At 46.0% G+C, this 19316-nt stretch overlaps 1 protein-coding gene across 7 annotated transcripts in view; it reads left to right on the top strand.

Moving 5' to 3' along the window:
* Nucleotides 1–19316, top strand: part of PHACTR1 (phosphatase and actin regulator 1) — a 523468-nt gene that overhangs the window by 414007 nt on the left and 90145 nt on the right. For all 7 annotated transcript variants that reach the window (XM_070405716.1, XM_070405720.1, XM_070405717.1 and 4 more), the window contains one exon: nt 6503–6583. In XM_070405716.1, coding sequence (XP_070261817.1) covers nt 6503–6583 — 81 coding nt within the window. The remainder of the gene's footprint in view (nt 1–6502; nt 6584–19316) is intronic.

The following is a 19316-nucleotide window of genomic DNA, read 5'->3' as shown; positions in this document are numbered from 1 at the left end:
ATGGCAAGCTTAGAAAGTCATCCTTGGACTTGGCAAGCTTTGATATGGTTTTTGGGAATGCCATTGTGGGCTATTTTTGGTACAGTGACTGAGAAATCCCTCTCCCACTCATTTCAGGCAGGACAGGTGTGTGAATCTTCCTTTGATGTGTTTGGATCTACTCAACTAATTTTTTTTTGTCAGTCTATAAAAGCAAATTAGTCATTTTTTCCTTTTTCCTAACCTGTAGGCTATCTCATGGTTGGCATAGAAACTTAGACTGGATGCCCCTAAATTAGTCTTTGCACATTTGCTGGCTTATGGGATTTTGTTTTAGTGTTTTAGTTCCCATAGGACCATCTCAAAAGCCTATGACAGAGTCCCGCATTTACTGCAGCCAGGAAACATAGTTCTGCTCTAAAGGCCAAGGAGCTGCATTGGCACTGTCTGAGCTGTGTCTTCATTTTGAGGGGTAATCAGAGTCCTGCTTTTTATATGGTATTTTGGTACCACCATGTTAGACGTTAAAAATTGTTTATAGAAATTTGCCAGTATGTGCTATATTTCCAATCCTTTTATTTTAATGTTGTCCTCTTGCTTACCATGGCCTAAAGTTTATTAATATAACTAGAGGCCCAGTGCACGAATTCGTGCTCCAGTGGGGTTCCTCGGCCTGGCCTGCGGGATTGGACCAAAACCGGCTCTCTGACATCCCCCAAGGGGTCCCAGATTGCGAGAGGGCACAGGCCATGCCGAGGGGCCCCACCGGTGCACGATCAGGGTCAGGGAGGGACACAGGAGGTTGGCCAGCCAGGGAGGGACCGTGGGAGGGCTCCAGGGTGTGTCCAGCCCGTCTCGCTCAGTTCCAATTGGCCAGACCCCAGCAGCAAGCTAACCTACTAGTCGGAGCGTCTGCCCCTGGTGGTCAGTGCGTGTCATAGCCACTGGTTGACTGGTTGACTGTCTGCCCTCTGGTGATCAGTGCACATCATAGAGAACGGTTGAGCAGCCTTAGCATATCATCAGCATATTATGCTTCGATTGGTTGAACAGCCAACTGGTCAATCAGACACTTAGCATATTAGGCTTTTATTATATAGGATTGTCTGCTTAGATTTACTAATTTAACTAATGTTTTTGCCATTATTGGAATTTTTCCTTGTGGTCACTATTTTTTTTTCCATTTCTTAACAGCTTTATTGAGGTAAAATTTACATGCCTTAAAATTAACTCACTATAAGTGTACAATTCAAGGATTTTAGTAAACATTAAGAGTTGTGCGACCATCACCACAATCCAGTTTTTTAACCAAAAACATTTACACCAGAATGTTTCCACATGTGCTCACTCAGTTTATACTGCCTTGTGCTGTAATAATGGAATAGCATTAGAGGGAGGAACCCTTATATTTTAAATAGATTTTCTTATTTTAAAGTAAGTCCTTATTGACTTTATTTTTCATTTATATGAAAATATTACTCACCCGTATGCTTTTTGCCAACAAGACAGTTTCTCAGGTTTCTTTTTTTAAAGAGATGGGTAGGTTTATTCTTTTAACTTCCTTTGCCCACCTCTCAAAGACCAGCACTCCTTGGTGGATTGGCTCACCATCATGCTCGAGTCCCATTTATCTGATGTGTTCCTGCTGTCCTTCGAGCAGGAGTAGTACACGTTACTTCTTCCGTTTTCCCCAATGCATTGCTCCTCTTCTTCTGGCTTCTTTAACTTTTCATAACTTATCTTTTTTGTTTTATTACCTTTTTGTTTTTTAATTACAGTCAACATATTAGTTTCAGGTGTATAGCATAGGGATTAGACATTTATATAACTTACAAGGTGATCACCGCAATAAGTCTAGTACCCACCTGACACCATCCATAGTTATTACAATATTATTGACTATAGTCTCTAGGCTGTACTTCACATCAGTAAGCTGTGGCTGTTTTTATAACTGGCAGTTTGCACATCTTAATCCCTCCCCCCTTTTTACCCCTCCTCAAACCCCTCCCATCTGGCAACCATAAAAATGTTCTCTGTATCTATGAGTTTATTTCTGTTTTGTTTGTTTAATTTGCTTTCTTAGATTCCACACGTAAGTGAAATCATGTGGTATTTGTCTTTCTCTGTCTGACTTCTTTCAAATAGCATATTACTCTCTAGGTCAATCCATGTTGTCACAAATGACAAGATTTCATGGTTTTATTCTGAGTGATATTCCAGTGTATGTATGTACCCTATCTTTTTTATCCATTTATCTTTTTATGGCCACTCAGGTTGCTTCCATATCTTGGCTTTATTTTTTTCTTTTTGTCTTTATTCTACCCCAAACCAAAATTATTGGTGAGGGGGGATTGGACCTAGCCTTTGTGAGCTGGTCATTATATTTCCCCCACATTAAATCCTCTTCTCCCTGTGTTTTATGGCTCCATAGTAGACCAGCTCAAATGATCTGAATTGACCTTCTGCACCAAACAACCCACTTTATTTCACTCCCTGGAGCGGTAGTGAGTTTGTCTTTGGTCCCATTTAAACTTTGCTCTAACTTAGGAAGGGCTACTAGAAACAAGATTAAAAGAGAGGCATCACACATACCTTGTTAAAAGAGATAGTGAGTAAAGAGTGCCTTAGAAGAGAGAAGCTCCTAAAACTAAAGTGTAATTATGTCATTTTACCATGATGTTGAGCCCCAAACAAGCTAATCACAAAATTGTCTTCCAGTTTTAGAGCCTTATACATTAGGTAATATTTAGAGACTGATATACATTATAGCCATCTTCATAACAATGTGGTATCATGGGGGGGGGGGGGGGGCGGTGCTGGAGGGAAGAGGCATTAACTTGCTTAGAACCACACACTTACTGCTGTGTGGCTCTGAGAAAGTTAATTTTTCTGGGCCTCGGGTACTTTACCCGTAAAATGTGGCTGATATTATTTCACAGGATTGTGGTAAGTATTGTGGAATGCGTTAAATTACATGACATTCCACCCTTCTCAAAATGACCTGGGCAAAGGGTTCTGAACTAGGAAATGCACAAAGCCAGAGAATAAATAAGCCATCTCTTCCAAAAATGTCAATCAAACTTAGAAATGTGTGGTGGTGGGCAGGGAATATTTTCGTATTTACATAAGAGCAGATACATTATGTGAAGTCTATCTTAGTTCTTAAGGGAAGACTCAATACGTTAAAGAAATGGCATGCTTAGGACAGGCAGCTTCAGTCATACCTCTGGCGCCCCTGGCATCACTCCTTGGCCATCAGGAGTCTTTCCATGGGAAAGGTGAGAAGCACTGGTACATGAGAGCGTCCAGCAAAGTCAGTATCACACACCACAGTCTCATTTAACTCCCATCTTCATCTCATGAAGGATCCAACTACATTTCCCTAGCACATGCTTGGTGTCTCCTCTTAGGCATGGCTAACACTGAGCTCTCCATCATCTCTCCAAACCTGATTCTCATCCTGGGTCCCCTACCTTAGTAATGGACAGACACCACCATCCATTCAGCTATGCAAGTCAGGAACCGAAGGAGTTGTCCTTGACCCCTCTCTCTTTCCTTCACATCCCACGTCTAATCCTTTACTTTAAGTCAGGGATCCTCAAACTTTTTAAACAGGGGGCCAGTTCACTGTCCCTCAGACCGTTGGAGGGCCGGACTATAGTTTGAAAAAAAAACTATGAAAAAATTCCTATGCACACTGCACATATCTTATTTTGAAGTAAAAAAACAAAACGGGAACAAATACAATATTTGTATTTGCATGTGGCCCGCAGGCCGTAGTTTGAAGACCCCTGCTTTAAGTCATGGCATCAATGCCACCTTCAGGTGCCCTGAATGCGTCCTTTGGCTCCATCTCCATCACCAGCATCTTAGTCTAAACTGCCATCATCTCCTGCCAAACTGACCTAATCACCTACCACTTGGCCTACTTCCGACCCATTTTCCTCACTAAAGTGGATATGATCTTTCAGATACTCAGCTAGTATCATTTATTTCCACTGTCCTTAGAATAACACGGTCCATGAGGCCCTGCATGCCCCAGCCCCTCTGCCCATCTCCACCTGGTGCTGGTGGCTGCAGTTACATCAACTTGCTCTCCTTTTGTCCTCCGCACCATGATTTCTCCCTCAAGAACCATTGCCCAGCCTGGAGTGTTTCCCAGAAGCCCATGCCTGATGGTCATTTGCTGAAACCGTATATCTTCCTCTTCCAAACTCAGCTCAGAGGTCTCTTCCTCAGAAAAACCGTTTCTAATGCTCCAGCTTAATTATCATACGTTCTGGTAGAACCATGTCCCTTTCTTTTAAGGGGCCTTCTCTCAGCTTGTAATCGCACATTAAGTAATGTCATTTGGTGACTGTAAATTCTATGAGGGCAGAGACTGTCCCTTTGGTCACCATCACCTCGGGACCTAGCAGCGTGGCTTTCCCCACCGGCCCCAGGTCCCTGTTGCTGAGAGTGCTGTGAGACAGCTGAGGTCCTGACGGCCCAGTGTGTGGCCCGAGGCTGTCTGTGTTCTACGGATACTTGCAGCCTGGGAACTCCATGCCCAGGGCCTGCCCCTCTTGCTGCAGGTACTCTGTTCAGCACTGTGGATCCAGTCCATCCACTTTATTCTGTGGTTTTGAAAAGCCCCGGGGAAACCCATTCTGTTCAAGAGAAATCTGTTCAATGTATGTGGTTCAGTACAGGGTGGCAAAGCGCATCTTTGTGTCACCCACAAGACCTGGCAACAAACTTCTTGCTTAACACCCTGCCCTCACCCCCCTACCCCCACCCCCACCCGGCTCCCCTTGTTCTCTTTTCCCACTGTGCTGCAGCCAATCTTTTTAAAGCAGGCAGGACTTTCTAACCTAGCTGGAGGCCATTCTCTTTCCCTTCTCTGGTTGTTCCTCTTCTGCATAAAGAATATCTTTCTGCTCTCCTGCCACCGTGTAGCATGCCATTGGGTATAGGTCAAAACTCCTCCATCGCCCCCAAATCAACACTGCTCCAGGGTCCCTACACCCCACCACTGATGCTTGTCCTCCCGTACAACCCTCCTGCCCTCACCTCTGTGGGTATATGTCTATATGTATCTGTTTTATTATTATGTTCTCAGTAAGCTATGTACAAGTGTAGCCTAACCTGACATTTCTTTTTCTGTCTTTTACCCCTTAATTCATTATCAGTTAACAGAAAGAGTTAGAACATAACTTTTTAAAAATAGTAAGTCCCAAAATATATCATCAGTGATTTTCAGTCTCGATATGGCTGAGAATAGCCCAGAGAGCTTTCTGTTACAATACAGATGTCCAGGTCCCACCTGAGCCTTTTACATCAGAGTAGCTGGGGCTGAGCGCATCCCAGACCCACGGAGTGGCCTAAGGTCACAGCCCGTGGGTATCCGAGATAGAAACACAGTCCCTGTTCCCTTGCTGGCTTCCTAGTTCTTATTGGTATTATTTGCACTAAATTATACTGTGTGTGTGTATAAGAGGGAAGGAGAGAGAGAGAGAGACAGAGAGACTAGTCTGTATCTGAATTTGTCTACATAAAATAGTTTCCTTGTTTTATAGCTGGCTTTTCTCCTGAATAACTGTGTATTGAAATGATGTAGATATTCTCAAACTGACAAAAGCAACCAAAATCACCTGCCTTCCCTGCACTGGGTTTTTACCCAAAACCGAAGTGTCAGCTGCTGGAATGGCTTTCTTATGGGCTGCTCCCTGCCCCGCCCACCTGGGGCCCTAGGCCTGCCTTTAGTGCTGCCCCTCACTGCTCCACTTCTGTGCCCTCTTTCCACTTGAATTGCCCTCTATCATGCCCACTGATTCAAGAGGAAATCTCCCTCCCCCCCACCCCCCTGCCCCGCCTCAGTTCCCACCTGCTGGAGCTTTTGGGTTCCAGTGAGGGGGGGTGCATTTTGGTGATTGAACAGTTCATTCCTCACTCAGGGGCTCCAACTTGGAGGGTAGAGAGGACAGCAGTAGTCCTCTGTCTCTCCATCCAAAGAGCTCACTAGGAGATAATTTCATACCATTTTTGTAATAGCCAGGGAGCAAAAACTCCTCAGTGAGGCCAGATCTACATGAACTAGAGCTTTAAGAAAGAAATCCCAGCTATGAAAAAATACCACACTCAGGAAACGCACTGCGAGGCAGAGGTTAAACTGAGATCAGAGGTAGTGTTTCTGATTTGAATCCTGGTTCCTCTTCTCAGTGACCTTGTGACTGACAGGTGGTTGAGCTTCTCTCTGCTACAGTTTCCTCAACCGTAAATCAGGATTCAGTAAAATGAAATAATAATGCCTACCTCATAGGTAATTTGAAGATCGTTTTAAAAATTAAATGAAATGTCTGATTAAAATGCTGATCATAGTATCATTATAATGTTAGCTGATATCATTAACTTTTTACTAGTAAAGTAGAATTTACACAAACTTTCCCATACATTACATTTCAATATGTTGAAATATGATTCCTTTGAAAACCGTTTTTGTTGCCTATTCACAACCGCTTCTCTGTTTGTGTTTTGCTTGCAGCGCTGGAAAGGAAAATATCCATGAGGCAAAGCAGAGAGGAGCTGATAAAACGAGGAGTCTTGAAGGAAATTTATGACAAAGGTAAGGGGAACTGGTCCACCCTCCACGGGCTGGGAAGGTGTGCATGGAGTCTGGGTGCATGTTTCTCGGACTTGGATACCATTTTCTGCGTCACTTTATCAGGGTTTGAACCTGTAAAACTCCAGACAGTTTTGGAGAGAAAAGAGAATGTGGCAGACGGTGATATAAGCTGTCAGCATTATAGGAGGCGGGGACACAAGCTCCCTTGTTCTCAGCATTGGAATCAAACCACAGGATGCTAAGAAAAACGACATGGCTCCAGGAATGATGTGGGTACTGCTTGTGAGCCTGCTGGTGTTCGAATACACACAGTTGGCATGAATGTAATTGCTTAAGCTCTTTCAGACACTGGGGTTCCCAAGACAAGTGTCAGAAATCCCCAGCATCTAGAATTTCCCTAACAGATTTTTCTGGACAGTCCACTTTCCCACAATAGGAGAAATCAAAGTGAGTAAAGTTATCAAGTATAACTGTGCATATGTGATATTTTAAAAGCCAATAGTTACAGCGATTCCGGTGTTCTGTGAATGTGTCCACAAGTGTCTTTGGCTTATTGGATTACTGTCTTTGAATCAAATGCATGGAGTGGTTCACACAGTATAGTAACTATTCTTCACTCCTTTTTTCTAAGAGTTTTGCTATTTTGAGTTCCACTCTCTCTTCTCTCCCAGGGCCACACATCACTGAAAGCTTTAAGTGAAATGACAGGCTGCTGGTTCCAATCTTGTAATTGTCTGTTTCACATCTTCCTACTCCGGGCTAGTGTCATTTGATGGGCCGTATTATTAGAGCACATTGTCTGCTCTAAAGATCCATCTTGATAACAAGGGTGATCCTGTAGTTCTGACAACACAGCCCGTTGTAGGTCTTCTGCAGGCCTCGTTTGTGTTCAGTTCAGAAAGGCAGGTGTGTTTCCACCTGCGGTGCCTCTCTCTGGCGCCATCTCTTTTCAGTGAGTCGGTCCCTACTCCCCTGATGCATTTCACTCACCCGTTCCTGTTACGGGGCTTCCCAGTGGCGCTGTTTGAGTATTTCTCTTGGCACAACGTGCTGCCGAGAAATGGGACAAGCAGGAAGAGGCACCGCTCTAGCCCTGCTTCGTGGCAGGGGATCTGGAGGCAGGATGTGAAGTCGTACTATTTCAAATGACCTTCTATAATCCTCGGAGCCTCCCGAAGCCAAGCAATCCCTATGGTGAGCCAGTTTATCCTGCTTCTGAGGAAGGCCACACCCAAGCACAGCTTCTCTGGTTGAGTAAGCTTTCCAAGGAAAGAGAATCCATAATTTTGTCACTTTTCTCCAATGTCTTGCTTTCTGTACAAAGCCTAAAGCCTTTCTCATACTGATCTTAAGTCTTCATGCCTCATTCCAAACTCCTTTCTTCATATTCACTCCCTAGGAGAGATGGTAGGTGCCTAACTACATGTATGATCCTATGTAATAAAACCCTAATATGCAAATTGACCAAACAGCCAGAAATACTGGGGCAACAACTGGTTGCTATGACATGCACTGACCACCAGGGGGCAGATGCTCAATGCAGGAGCTGACCCCTTGTGGTCAGTGCACTCCCACAGGGGGAGTGCTGCTCAGCCAGAAGCCAAGCTCATGGCTGGCGAGCGCAGTGGCAGTGATGGGAGCCCCTCCCACCTCCACTGCCAGCAGGCAGTAAGGAGCAAGGGATCCCAGACTGCAAGAGCCCCAGACTGTGAGAGAGATGTCTGCCTGCTAGCTTAGGCCCGATCCCCTAAGCTGGCAGGCAGACATCCCCTAAGGGGTCCCAGACTGCAAGAGGGCGCAGGCCAGGCTCAGTGGATAAAGCATCGGCCTGCAAACTGAAGGGTCCCACATTCAGTCTGGTCAAGGGCACATGCTTGGGTTGCTGGCTTGATCCCCAGTAGGGGGCTTGCAAGAGGCAGCCGATCAATGATTCCCTCTCATCATTGATGTTTTATCTCTCTCTCTTTCTCCCTTCCTCTCTGAAATAAATAAAAATATATTAAAAAGAAAATTTAAAAAATATATGATTCTTGGGTGGGGCTGTGACACAATTCAGTCCATAACAACATGTAAAGTAAGAATCGTAGCTATCATTCCATAGCTACGAATCAAGAGGTGGTGCATAATGAGGAATTGCCAGCCAGGCATATGGAATGGCTTCTCCAAATTTAGGAAATTTATCTTTGAAATGAACAATTTGATAAATGATCAAGAAATTGTTACCATACCATTATCAGTAGTAGTCTCATCATTATTATCATTATTGACATTTTTTAAAACTCTTACCCTAGGTCAGTAGGCCCAAAAGTTAGGAGGGAACATCATTGTCCCCTTTTATCTGAGGTGCAAAGATCTCTCACGATGGTCTTACCAATGAGTGTTTCTGATTTCTTAGGATATAGTCCTAGAAGTGGGATGATTGGGTCAAATGGGAGTTCCATTTTTAATTTCTTGAGGAAACTCCACAGTGGCTGCACCAGTCTGTATTACTGTCAGCATTATATTAGGGTTTCCTTTTCTCCACACCTCACCAACACTTGCCGTTGGTTGATTTGTTGATGATAGCCATTCTGACAGGTGTGAGGTGATATCACACCCCTATGTTCATAGCGGCACAATTCACAATAGCTAAGACTTGGAAACAGCCTAAGTGCCCATCAGCAGATGAGTGGATAAAAAAATATGGTACATTTACACAATGGAATACTACACAGCAATAAAAAAGAAAGAACTCTTACCATTTGCAACTTCATGGATGGACTTGGAGAGTATTATGCTGAGCAAAATAAGCCAGTCAGAGAGATATAAGTATCACATGATCTCACTCGTATGTGGAATCTAATGAACCAAATAAACTTATGATCAAAAATAGACCCAGAGCCACAGAAGCATGAACAGACTGTTGAACCTCAGAAGGAAGGCAAGGGAAGGTGGGTGGGAAGATATCAACCAAAGAACTTACATGCATATATGCATAACCCGTGGACACAGACAACAGGGTGGTGAGGGTCTGGGAGCTGGGAGATAGGAGTGGGCTGGAAGAAGTTAATGTGGGGGGGGGGGGGGGACCTATGAAATACTTTCTACAATAAAGATTAAAAGAAAGAAAAAAAAATGGTCTTACCAATGTCAGTGGCCGAGGAGAATCCAGCCCCCTGAGGCCTGGTTTAATGTCTTTCTCATGCCTCCAACCTGCCTCCCCTCAGTCTCCAAATGGGTTGCTTTCCTGTCATTCATTCTTTTCTTTCCACGATATCATTCACCTCACTGTATCTGGGATTCTTATGGGTAAAAACAAATTAAATTATTGCACACCCTGAGTGAATAGCAAGTGTCAAAGAGACCTTAATCATTTATCAAATTGTTCATTTCAAAGATAAATTTCCTAGATTTGGAGAAGCCATTCCATATGCCTGGCTGGCAATTCCTCATTATGCACCACCTCTTGTGTTAGCAAATGTGACTCTAGTCACCTGGCAGCAGAATGGTGTCCACCAGAGATGTGTGGTCCCTGACAGCTGCCCACTGATTTTTCACTCCTGTGTCAGCCGGCCGCCGAGCGCAGCTGCAAGGCCTCCTCCTCACGCTGCAATCATGTTGTTTTGTGCTAACATGGTAGAAAGCAGTTTAACTTTGGTAGATAAGCTTTTCTCTTCCAACTTCCTCGCATTATTGATTTTGCTTAGAATACCCATTAGTTCATAGAAAGGATAGAAATACACTGTAGTGATTTGAAATTTGTCACTTTGGGGGCAGCAGGGTGAAGTCAGAATTAATGAGGTTTTATTTCTCTGCTAGAGCTCCTCAGTTCTTGATATTTTTCTCAGCAGGTTAAAAGTCCCAAACCGGGCCATAAATTCAAATCCGGCAAAATGAGAGCTTGGGTTGAAGAGGCAGTGTTATCCCAAGTGTCTATAGCAGCTAGTACAGGAATTCCTCACCTAATACAATATGTCAGAAGTGGGGAGCATACACTTCTCAGTGGCTTGTAATTTTTAATTGGTTTACACAAAAAATCCCATAAGTTTAGAGTCCAAAGGAGCTTTAGGTTAAAGTTTGAAAACCAGAGAAAATCATTTTATCTTTGGATGTACTGAGACCACATAAGAATGTGGCTATATGCCGAAACCGGTTTGGCTCAGTGGATAGAGCGTCGGCTTGCGGACTGAAAGGTCCCAGGTTCGATTCCGGTCAAGGGCATGTACCTGGGTTGCGGGCACATCCCCAGTGGGAGATGTGCAGGAGGCAGCTGATCGATGTTTCTCTCTCATCGATGTTTCTAACTCTCTATCTCTCTCCCTTCCTCTCTGTAAAAAATCAATAAAATATTTAAAAAAAAAAAAAAAAAAAAAAAAAAAAAAAAAAGAATGTGGCTATCTTTGAAAATTATATAATAAAATTTTTTTTAATTATGTTAGCCGTGATGTGTATAGGAGCATAAAATTATAATTGTTTTTCTTCTGTTTTCTAAATTTTCCAGAATACTCATATAGCAGTGGGGTGAGGTTCAAACATCCTATCTAATAATAGAGAAACATGGTAATTAGCTGTACCTCCATTACCCTTCCCATTGGCTAATCAGAGCAATATGAAAATTAACTGCCAACCAAGATGGCGGCCGGCAGCCAGGCAGCTTGAAGTGAACAGGAGGCTTGCTTGCTTCAGTGATGGAGGAAGCCAACGTTCCCCGCCTGCCGCTGCCGGCCTCTGAGTTTGCAGTTTAAGAAACATTGTTACAAATATAGAAGCTAAACAAAACCCCAGAAACCTGCTTTCAGCCAGCCGGGCTTCAGCCAGCAGGACTGCAACATTGTTTCAATTATAGAACAAACGCAGATCTCTGCTTTCAGCCATCCGGGATCTCAGAGCTGGAGTGATCAGGACCGCAACAGTGTTACAATTATAGAACCCAAACAAACCAGATACCTGCTTTCAGCAGCCGAGGCCTCAGAGCTGGAGCCAAGCCTCAGAGCTAAAGCTGGCCCAGAATAAAAAATAAAAAGAAGAAGAAAAGGACAGGTTGGGAGCTTCAGTCACCTGCTAGCCTGAAAACGGCCCTTAGCCCCTCATCCAGGCTGGCCAGGCACCCCAGTGGGGACCCCCACCCTGTTCCAGGACACCCTTCAGGGCAAACCAGCCGGCCCCCACCTGTGCACCAGGCCTCTATCCTATATAGTAAAAGGATAATATGCCTCCCAGCACCAGAATCAGCGGAGCCTCGAGGCCTCCCAGCTCCGGGATCAGCGTGACAGGGGGCAGAGCCCCAGCCACCTGATTGCCCTGCAGATCTGTGTGTGACAGGGTGCGGTGCCCCAACCCCCGCCCCCCCCACGGGCCCTGCTCTGTGTGTGACGGGGTAGAGCCATAACCTCCCCATCTGCCCTGCCCTGAGTGTGACAGTGGCGGCACCCCAACCCTCTGATCCACCCTACTCTGTGTGTGACAGGGGGTGGTGCCCCAACTCCCCTATCAGCCCTAATCTTTGAGTGACGGGGGGGGGGGCTCCTCAACCCCCTGATCGGCCCTGCTCTGTGCATGACAGGGGGGAGCTCCCCAAACCCCTGATGGGCCCTGCTCTGTGCATGACGGGGTAGCTCCTCAACCCCCTGATCGGTGTGACAGGGTACGGAGCCCCAACCCCCCTGATGAGCCCTGCTCTGTGCATGACAGGGGGTGGCGCCGCAACCTCCCTATCGACCCTGCCCTGAGTGTGACAGGGGGCGGCACCCCAACCCCCCAATCGGCCCTGCTCTGAGCCCGACCAGGAGCTGCACCTAGGGATTGGGCCTGCCCTCTGCCACCCGGGAGCGGGCCTAAGCCAGCACGTCGTTATCTCCAGAGGGGTCCCAGACTGTGAGAGGGCACAAGTGGGGCTGAGGGACACCCCCCGCCCCCGCCAGTGCACAAATTTTTGTGCACCGGGCCTCTAGTTAAATATAAAAATGCTAAATCAATGGTGGAACATAATCTATAATTTGATGGACAGTTTATTTTTAATTGTTGATCCCCCAATCTCATGGCCTATTTGTTTGTGAACTAAAACTCAAGGATTCCCTTATGCCCCTGGGACATTCATTGGTTCATTCAGCAAATTGGTGTCGAGCTAAAGTGATAACCAAAACAGTGAAATCCTCACCTTTGAGGAGTTCACATGCTACTACAGGGAATAATTAAACAAGCATGTGATATATTGTCAAGGAGTGATAAACACTGTGTAAGAAAATAAAGCAGCCAGCTAAAGAGACAAACTCAGAGGGAGAATGATAATTTTAGGTAAATGCAATCATGGAGGACCTCTGGAGGAGGTGATATTTGTACAGAGACCTAAATGAAAGATCAGTAGCTGAAACAGCAGCATTGGTCCTACTTCAAAACAAATTGTAGCCGGAACCAGTTTCGCTCAGTAGATAGAGCATCGGCCTGCGAACTGAAAGGTCCCAGGTTCGATTCCAGTCAAGGGCATGTACCTTGGTTGCGGGCACATCCCCAGTAGGAGGTGTGCAGGAGGCAGCTGATCGATGTTTCTCTCTCATCGATGTTTCTAACTCTCTATCTCTCTCCCTTCCTCTCTGTAAAAAATCAATAAAATATATATATTTTTAAAAAACAAAAAAAACAAAACAAATTGTAACTTAATTCATGAGCTCTTAAGTTTTTTAAATTAACTCAGTGTTTCTTTAAAATTAAAACCTCTGTATTGCATTTGCCTCTCTCAGTTCTCGCAAAACAGAGCACATCATCCCTGCTCAGAGCATGCAGTGGCTCCACATTTAAGAAAAATTCCAAGTCCCCAGGACAGTACGAAGCCCTCCACGCCTGGCCCTCCAACCCCTAAGTTGCTTCAACTCCCTGGCCATACCTCCTGGTAACTTTCTCTCTGTGGCATCTCTCCATCCCTGCTGTCCAGCCCTAGAGGTTGGCATTGGCCACGCCCTCTTCCCAGAATCCTCTTCCCCAGATCTCCATCCACATGGTTCACTTCTTTTTCAGTCTTTGCTCAGATGTCACCTTCTCAATGAAGCTTACCCTAGGACAGTGATGGCAAACCTATGACACCTGTGTCAGAGGTGACACGCGGACTCATTTTTTTTGGTTGATTTTTCTTTGTTAAATGGCATTTAAATATATAAAATAAATATCAAAAATATAAGTCTTTGTTTTACTATGGTTGCAAATATCAAAAAATTTCTATATGTGACACGGCACCAGAGTTAAGTTAGGGTTTTTCAAAATGCTGACAGGCCGAGCTCAAAAGGTTCACCATCACTGTCCTAGGACCACCAGATTTTAAGTTGCCACCTCCTTCCCTAAGTCCTCAGTCCTCTGTCTCTGCTCTACTGTTTTCTTTTTCTCTTGTCACCTTCAAACATGCTCTATAAATTGTTTATCGTGCTCATCTTTTTCTCATCTGTCTCATCTTATTGAAATGAAAGTTCTACCAGGCCAGGCAGGATCTTCATCTGGTTTGTTCACTGAGATAGTCCAAGTGCCTAAGACGGTGCCTGGGACATAGCTGATGCTCAGTAAATGTTCACTGACAGAACAACACGTGCTGCAGACCGGAGGCTCTCTGCAGGCTCACGTGATGTGGTTTATTCGCCGATGTGGCAACGTCGAGAACACGAGGAACTCGAATCCCCCTGGTTTATTCGGTTTTATGGTCCATGAAACTTTATTGCCCGTTATTTTAATAGACACTATTGTATCATTTATTTATTTATGTATATAGATGCTAAATACTCTACTTCAAATAGTGGCTTTTCAGTGATACAGAGAAAAATCTCCTGAGAACAGGGAACTGTTTGGCCATGAGTAAAATAGTAATGGCATTTCTTGGACTTAACAAGGATCTCAGGAGGTCCCGTAGTCTAGCTCCTGTGATTTTTCCAACGTGAAGATGAAGCAGCCGCAGCCCAGCGAGGTTTTGACCCACCTGAGGGTGCAGAGCCAGTGTGTGTGGACTCTGAACACCCCGCTAAGACCACATGTCCTTCATTTGGAACTTAGAGGAACCCAGAAAATCTTTCTAATATGTAGCCTATTGGTAGCCAGAGGATCTTAATAAACATCGCTATTAGGTTATTGCAAATCATTTCTATGAATAAACATAATGGTGTGATTAAAAAATATTAGGAATAACAAAGGCAATTGTACTATAGTTTGACCACTAGGTTTCCTATGAAACCTCAGTTCTATCGCAGTGTCACTCACTTCCTATAGGATGGGTATGTTTAATGCACATGAATATATATTCCCCTGGTCAGGGGGAGGAGAGAGGCAGGAGACGATCTCTCTGCCGTGACTGAGTTGACAGCGCCATGCACATCACCCACGTCCACCCCCTGGATGGGAGCGAGACTCGGGCGCGTGTGGCAGCCGCGGTGATACAGGCGAGGCCACGCAGCTCACCTGTGGTCTCTGCTGCAGTCACACCTACACCTGGGGGGAGAGGATCAGGGCCAATGAGCAACGTCAGTTTCCACTGGGTGCTGGGAATTAGAGAACATTTCACAGCAAATCATGAAGTGCAGTGAGGTATGCTTTTTCCCCTTAATCAAGTTAGAGCAACGTTTTAGAAAGTGTTCATTTTAATTATAAACACAAGCAGGGGCTCCCTGGGATGGACAACTCTTTTATGCAGAGGCTGCAGTTTCTGTTCTTGGCAGTCAAGAAAAAAGAGCCTGGTATTTACATGAATAGGTCAACCATTTTTAAATATAAAAATAATTCTCTGTATCGAAAGAGACAATGTAGTCAGCTTGAGCCTCCTGAAATCCTGTTCTTTACCTGGTTTCCCAGATGTGCCGACTTTTAAAAGTCCTAGAAGTTTTTGGCAAATGCTTTTCACAACCTCTACCAGGCAGTTATTTTGTCACATGGTTAGCTGTTATTGATGTCTCACCTAGAAATGGCATGTTCTCAAAAGCTGTGATTTTGAGTAACGGTGAGAAAATGAAGAGGGTTTGCTTTCAGCATCAGTGACATATAATCATTGCGTAGCCCCTGATACAACACATTGTCCCTAGTGGGGTAACTGCAAAGCGGTTTAAGCAATAAAGAGAATAAAGAGAACTCGTGACCAAAATTCTCTTAAGCAACCCTGTTCTTTCAGAAAATCACTATCCCAAGCCAAAAAAAAAAGGGTAATAAAATTATTGTTAGAGCAATGAGCAAGCATTCCCCAGTAAATTGATTCACCTCTTGCGTTTTTGTTGAATAACTCTTATCTTGCAGGCGCCAGTCTGGGCGCCAGGAATCCCAGAAGGGACAGCCGGGCCCTCCTGGCTAAGAGAACACACAGCCCTGAGGACAGGCTCGGGCACTCAGCAGTTCGGTGGGGAAGGTACAGGGGGCATCACCCACCCATGCGGGGACACTGAGGGAAGGCATCCTGCGGGGGTGGTGTCTTAGAGGAAGCCTGAAATATAAGGGTTTTCATAGAGAAGATGGGACAGGGAGCAGGGATGCTACATGTGGCAGGACCAGCACATGTGGGGGCACCGGGCTGGGATAAGTGAAAGAGTGTCCAGCTGTCTGGGAGGTGGGGGGGGGCGGGGAGGTGGTGCAGGCAGGGAAATTAGTAGGATTTTATTCTTTTTCCTTAGAGCAGCCGGGAGCTTTGGGAGGGTTTCTACATGATCATATTTGCAGCCTCATCACTCTACCTATGGGGAGAAGGTCTTGGAGGGAGACCAAGACATGAGTCAGATGAGTTAGCGGACCGTTGTGGGATTCAGCTGACGTGATGGTAGACGGCCGGAAGGAGGGAAGCTGGGCTGTGGGGGGTAGGAAGGACACACTGGAGAATAGACGATGGAGTCAAGAGGGCCCTGTGACTGCTTAGATGGGGAGTGCCGGAGCGGGTTCAGGCATGGCTGACACGCAGGACTCTGGCTGGGGCGCACAGGGACATTCGGAGCTGGGAACCCAGAGAAGTGAGCTTAGGACACAAAACATTGTGGTGGTTTGGCCACATGGGGTTTATGTCCAAATGTCTAGGCAGACCACTGAATACACAGATCTGAGCTCAAGAGGCAGATCTGGGTTGGAGATACAGGAATGGAATTGTCCGTGTAAATGCTCATGAAGTCATCTTCATTAATGACATTTCTTGAAGATGTAGAATGAGAAAATGAGTGGCCCTGATAGAAAACCCATGGACACCCAGCATTGAATGATCTGGGAATGGAAAAATGGTCTGGGAGTAAGGAAAACCCTCAAAGACTGAAAAGTGCTCCCAAACTGGGGAGTAAACCAGAAATGTGTAGCATTATGGAAGCCAAGAAAGAGGCTGTGGTTCAATGATTGGGGTTTGGGGTGGGAGGGGGGAGGGAGAAGGTCCAAAGTGTCAAGTGCAGACACGTCTAACAGGGCTAAGAAGTGACCTTTTGATTATGTTCATGCTGCTTAATTGTAGCCTCTTTAGTTACCTGTGAAGCCAGTATACAGACAGCAGCATGTACCTTAAGATGCTTCTGCTTTTGGGTAATAAATACCCTCTTCCGAGGAGGCTGAAGCAGTAAGCAAATGTAGACTAAGGATCTTTGTGTTTTGTCCTCTAAAGTATTCCAAATGCTTTGAGCAACGCTTGGCATTTGTCACTACTTACTTCATATTTATTGCATGAATGGTTGGTGGGTGAGTCAGTGAGCAAATCTCACATAATAAAGTCCAGTGACAGGACGGCTCCGGGGTTGGTGAACTGATCACCGTGGCTAAGGGAGCCATCCACAGGCCGCAGCCCCTCAGAGTATCACGGTGGCTGCAGTCGCTCCGGCATTGCATGAGACACAATATCCGGAGGATCTTGGCATCTCTTTCTAAGAGCAAGAAAAGCTTGCCCAGAAGCCTCTCCAGGCTCACTCTCATATCTCATTGGCCAGAAATTTTGGAGATAACCACTAGGCCTTTTTTGCCCTATTTTGACAGTTGTTTCCATAAGCCTGTGTTGCAGGGGCAGTCGACTTGAGAGAGCTGCAGCCTGCTGACTTATCCTTGGAAGATCCACCCCAATACCACCCTTTCTAACGGCCTATATGCACCCCTTCTGTGAATTCAAGACAGGGCAGGGGACCTTGGGCATGGTGGGCATCCCTGCTCCACCAACGTGCCCACAGCCTTCTTATGCTTGGTCCCTCACAGCCACTGAGCTGCACTGGTGTGTGTAACAGGAAAGCAACTTTGGGAGGCTGGTAGCTAATAAAAGCAAAGCTGTACAGGCTTAGAAAACCTTTCCTGACTCCATGCTTTTGCCTAGGATTCGTGTGAGTCAGAGCGACCTTAACCCACATGAATATCTTTTAGATGACGGCACTCTCCCAGGCACCCCAAGCCCAGGCTTCTGATCCGTCTTCCTCATTTTTTATCGGCACAAAGTACAGGGCAGCTTTTCGTCTTTCTGGACCTGCTTTCTGACAGACTCTAACTGCAGGATCCTAGAGTGCTCCCGCTGGCCAGGCTGTGCTTCCCCTGAATCCCCTCTCGCTACTCCCAGCCCAGGGCGCTCGATGGAAGGCATCTGCTACCAACCAGGCGGCCCTCTGAGTGTCTGGATAGACCCGTGGACTGCAGACCCTTTGACTCCATTCGGCCCCTGCTTGTTCTCTCTTAGGGCTGTTGGAGGATCAAAGGACACATTCCAATCTGGGCTTTTTGCCTGTTGCCCAGAGTAAGTGCTCAGTAAATGTTAGCAATGATCTTCCAGACACTTGGCCTCTTCTGCTCTTCAGGGATGCCTGCCTTCCCCAGCCAGCCCCCCCTTCCCGACTCCCCTTCACCTGAGCCCAGGCTCTCCCCGTTCTGCCCCGGGGAGCTGAGATTCCATTATGAGACTTCAGGACATCTCCGAAGGCCATGCCCACCTGCGTAGTCCTGTGTTGCTGCTCGCATGTCACCCGTCCCCACACCCAAGCTTCCCACCATTGCGGTTTCCCTAAAGGAAATGTTATCCACTACCCTGACCACTCGTGGTGATGTGGACCCGTTTAGCGGCAGCATTTTAACTTCTCAGTTCCAGAAGTGGATTCACCTTTGTGTGTGCATTAGGCTCGTTGTGTGACTCCCACGTCTGCCTGGAGCGGTGCTGTCCAGTGGCGTTCTCGGCAATCATGGGCATGCTGTCACCTGTGCTGGCCAGAACAGCAGCCACCAGCCACGCGGGTGCTTGAGCACTTCGGAGGTGGCCAGTCTGATTGAGGAACTGCACTTTAAAAGCTGTTGAATTTTAACTGACTTAGCCGCAGGTGCCTAGTGGGTACGCTCTTAGAGAGCTCAGCTGGAGAAGCAGAGCTGCTTGTGTTTGCAAATGGCCAGCCCCTATCGCTCCCCCCCTCAACTCCAGACATTAGGAATTGTTAACATCTTGCATTTCAGCCCTGGCCGAGCTGCCCTGTTACCTATGGCATCTGCTACCAACCAGGTGGTCCTCCTAGTGTCTATATGTAACAGCAGAAAGGAGACTGGGACATTTTGTTCATTTTATATTCAGTCCCTGTCCCAGTTGCGTTTTTTTATTTTATTTTTTAAAAATATATTTTGTTGATTCTTTACAGTGAGGAAGGGAGAGGGATAGAGAGTCAGAAACATCAATGAGAGAGAAGCATCGATCAGCTGCCTCCTGCACACCCCCTACTGGGGATGTGCCCGCAACCAAGGTACATGCCCCCGACCGGAATCAAACCTGGGACCCTTCAGTCCCCAGGCTGACGCTCCATCCAGTGAGCCAAACCAGCCA

Source organism: Myotis yumanensis, unplaced genomic scaffold, assembly GCF_028538775.1.
Source record: "Myotis yumanensis isolate MYYU_CA2020_CCGP unplaced genomic scaffold, mMyoYum1.0.hap1 SCAF_2, whole genome shotgun sequence".
Lineage (NCBI taxonomy): Eukaryota > Metazoa > Chordata > Mammalia > Chiroptera > Vespertilionidae > Myotis > Myotis yumanensis.
Note: the sequence above shows the minus strand (reverse complement) of the source record. Positions and strands in the feature narration are given on the sequence as shown.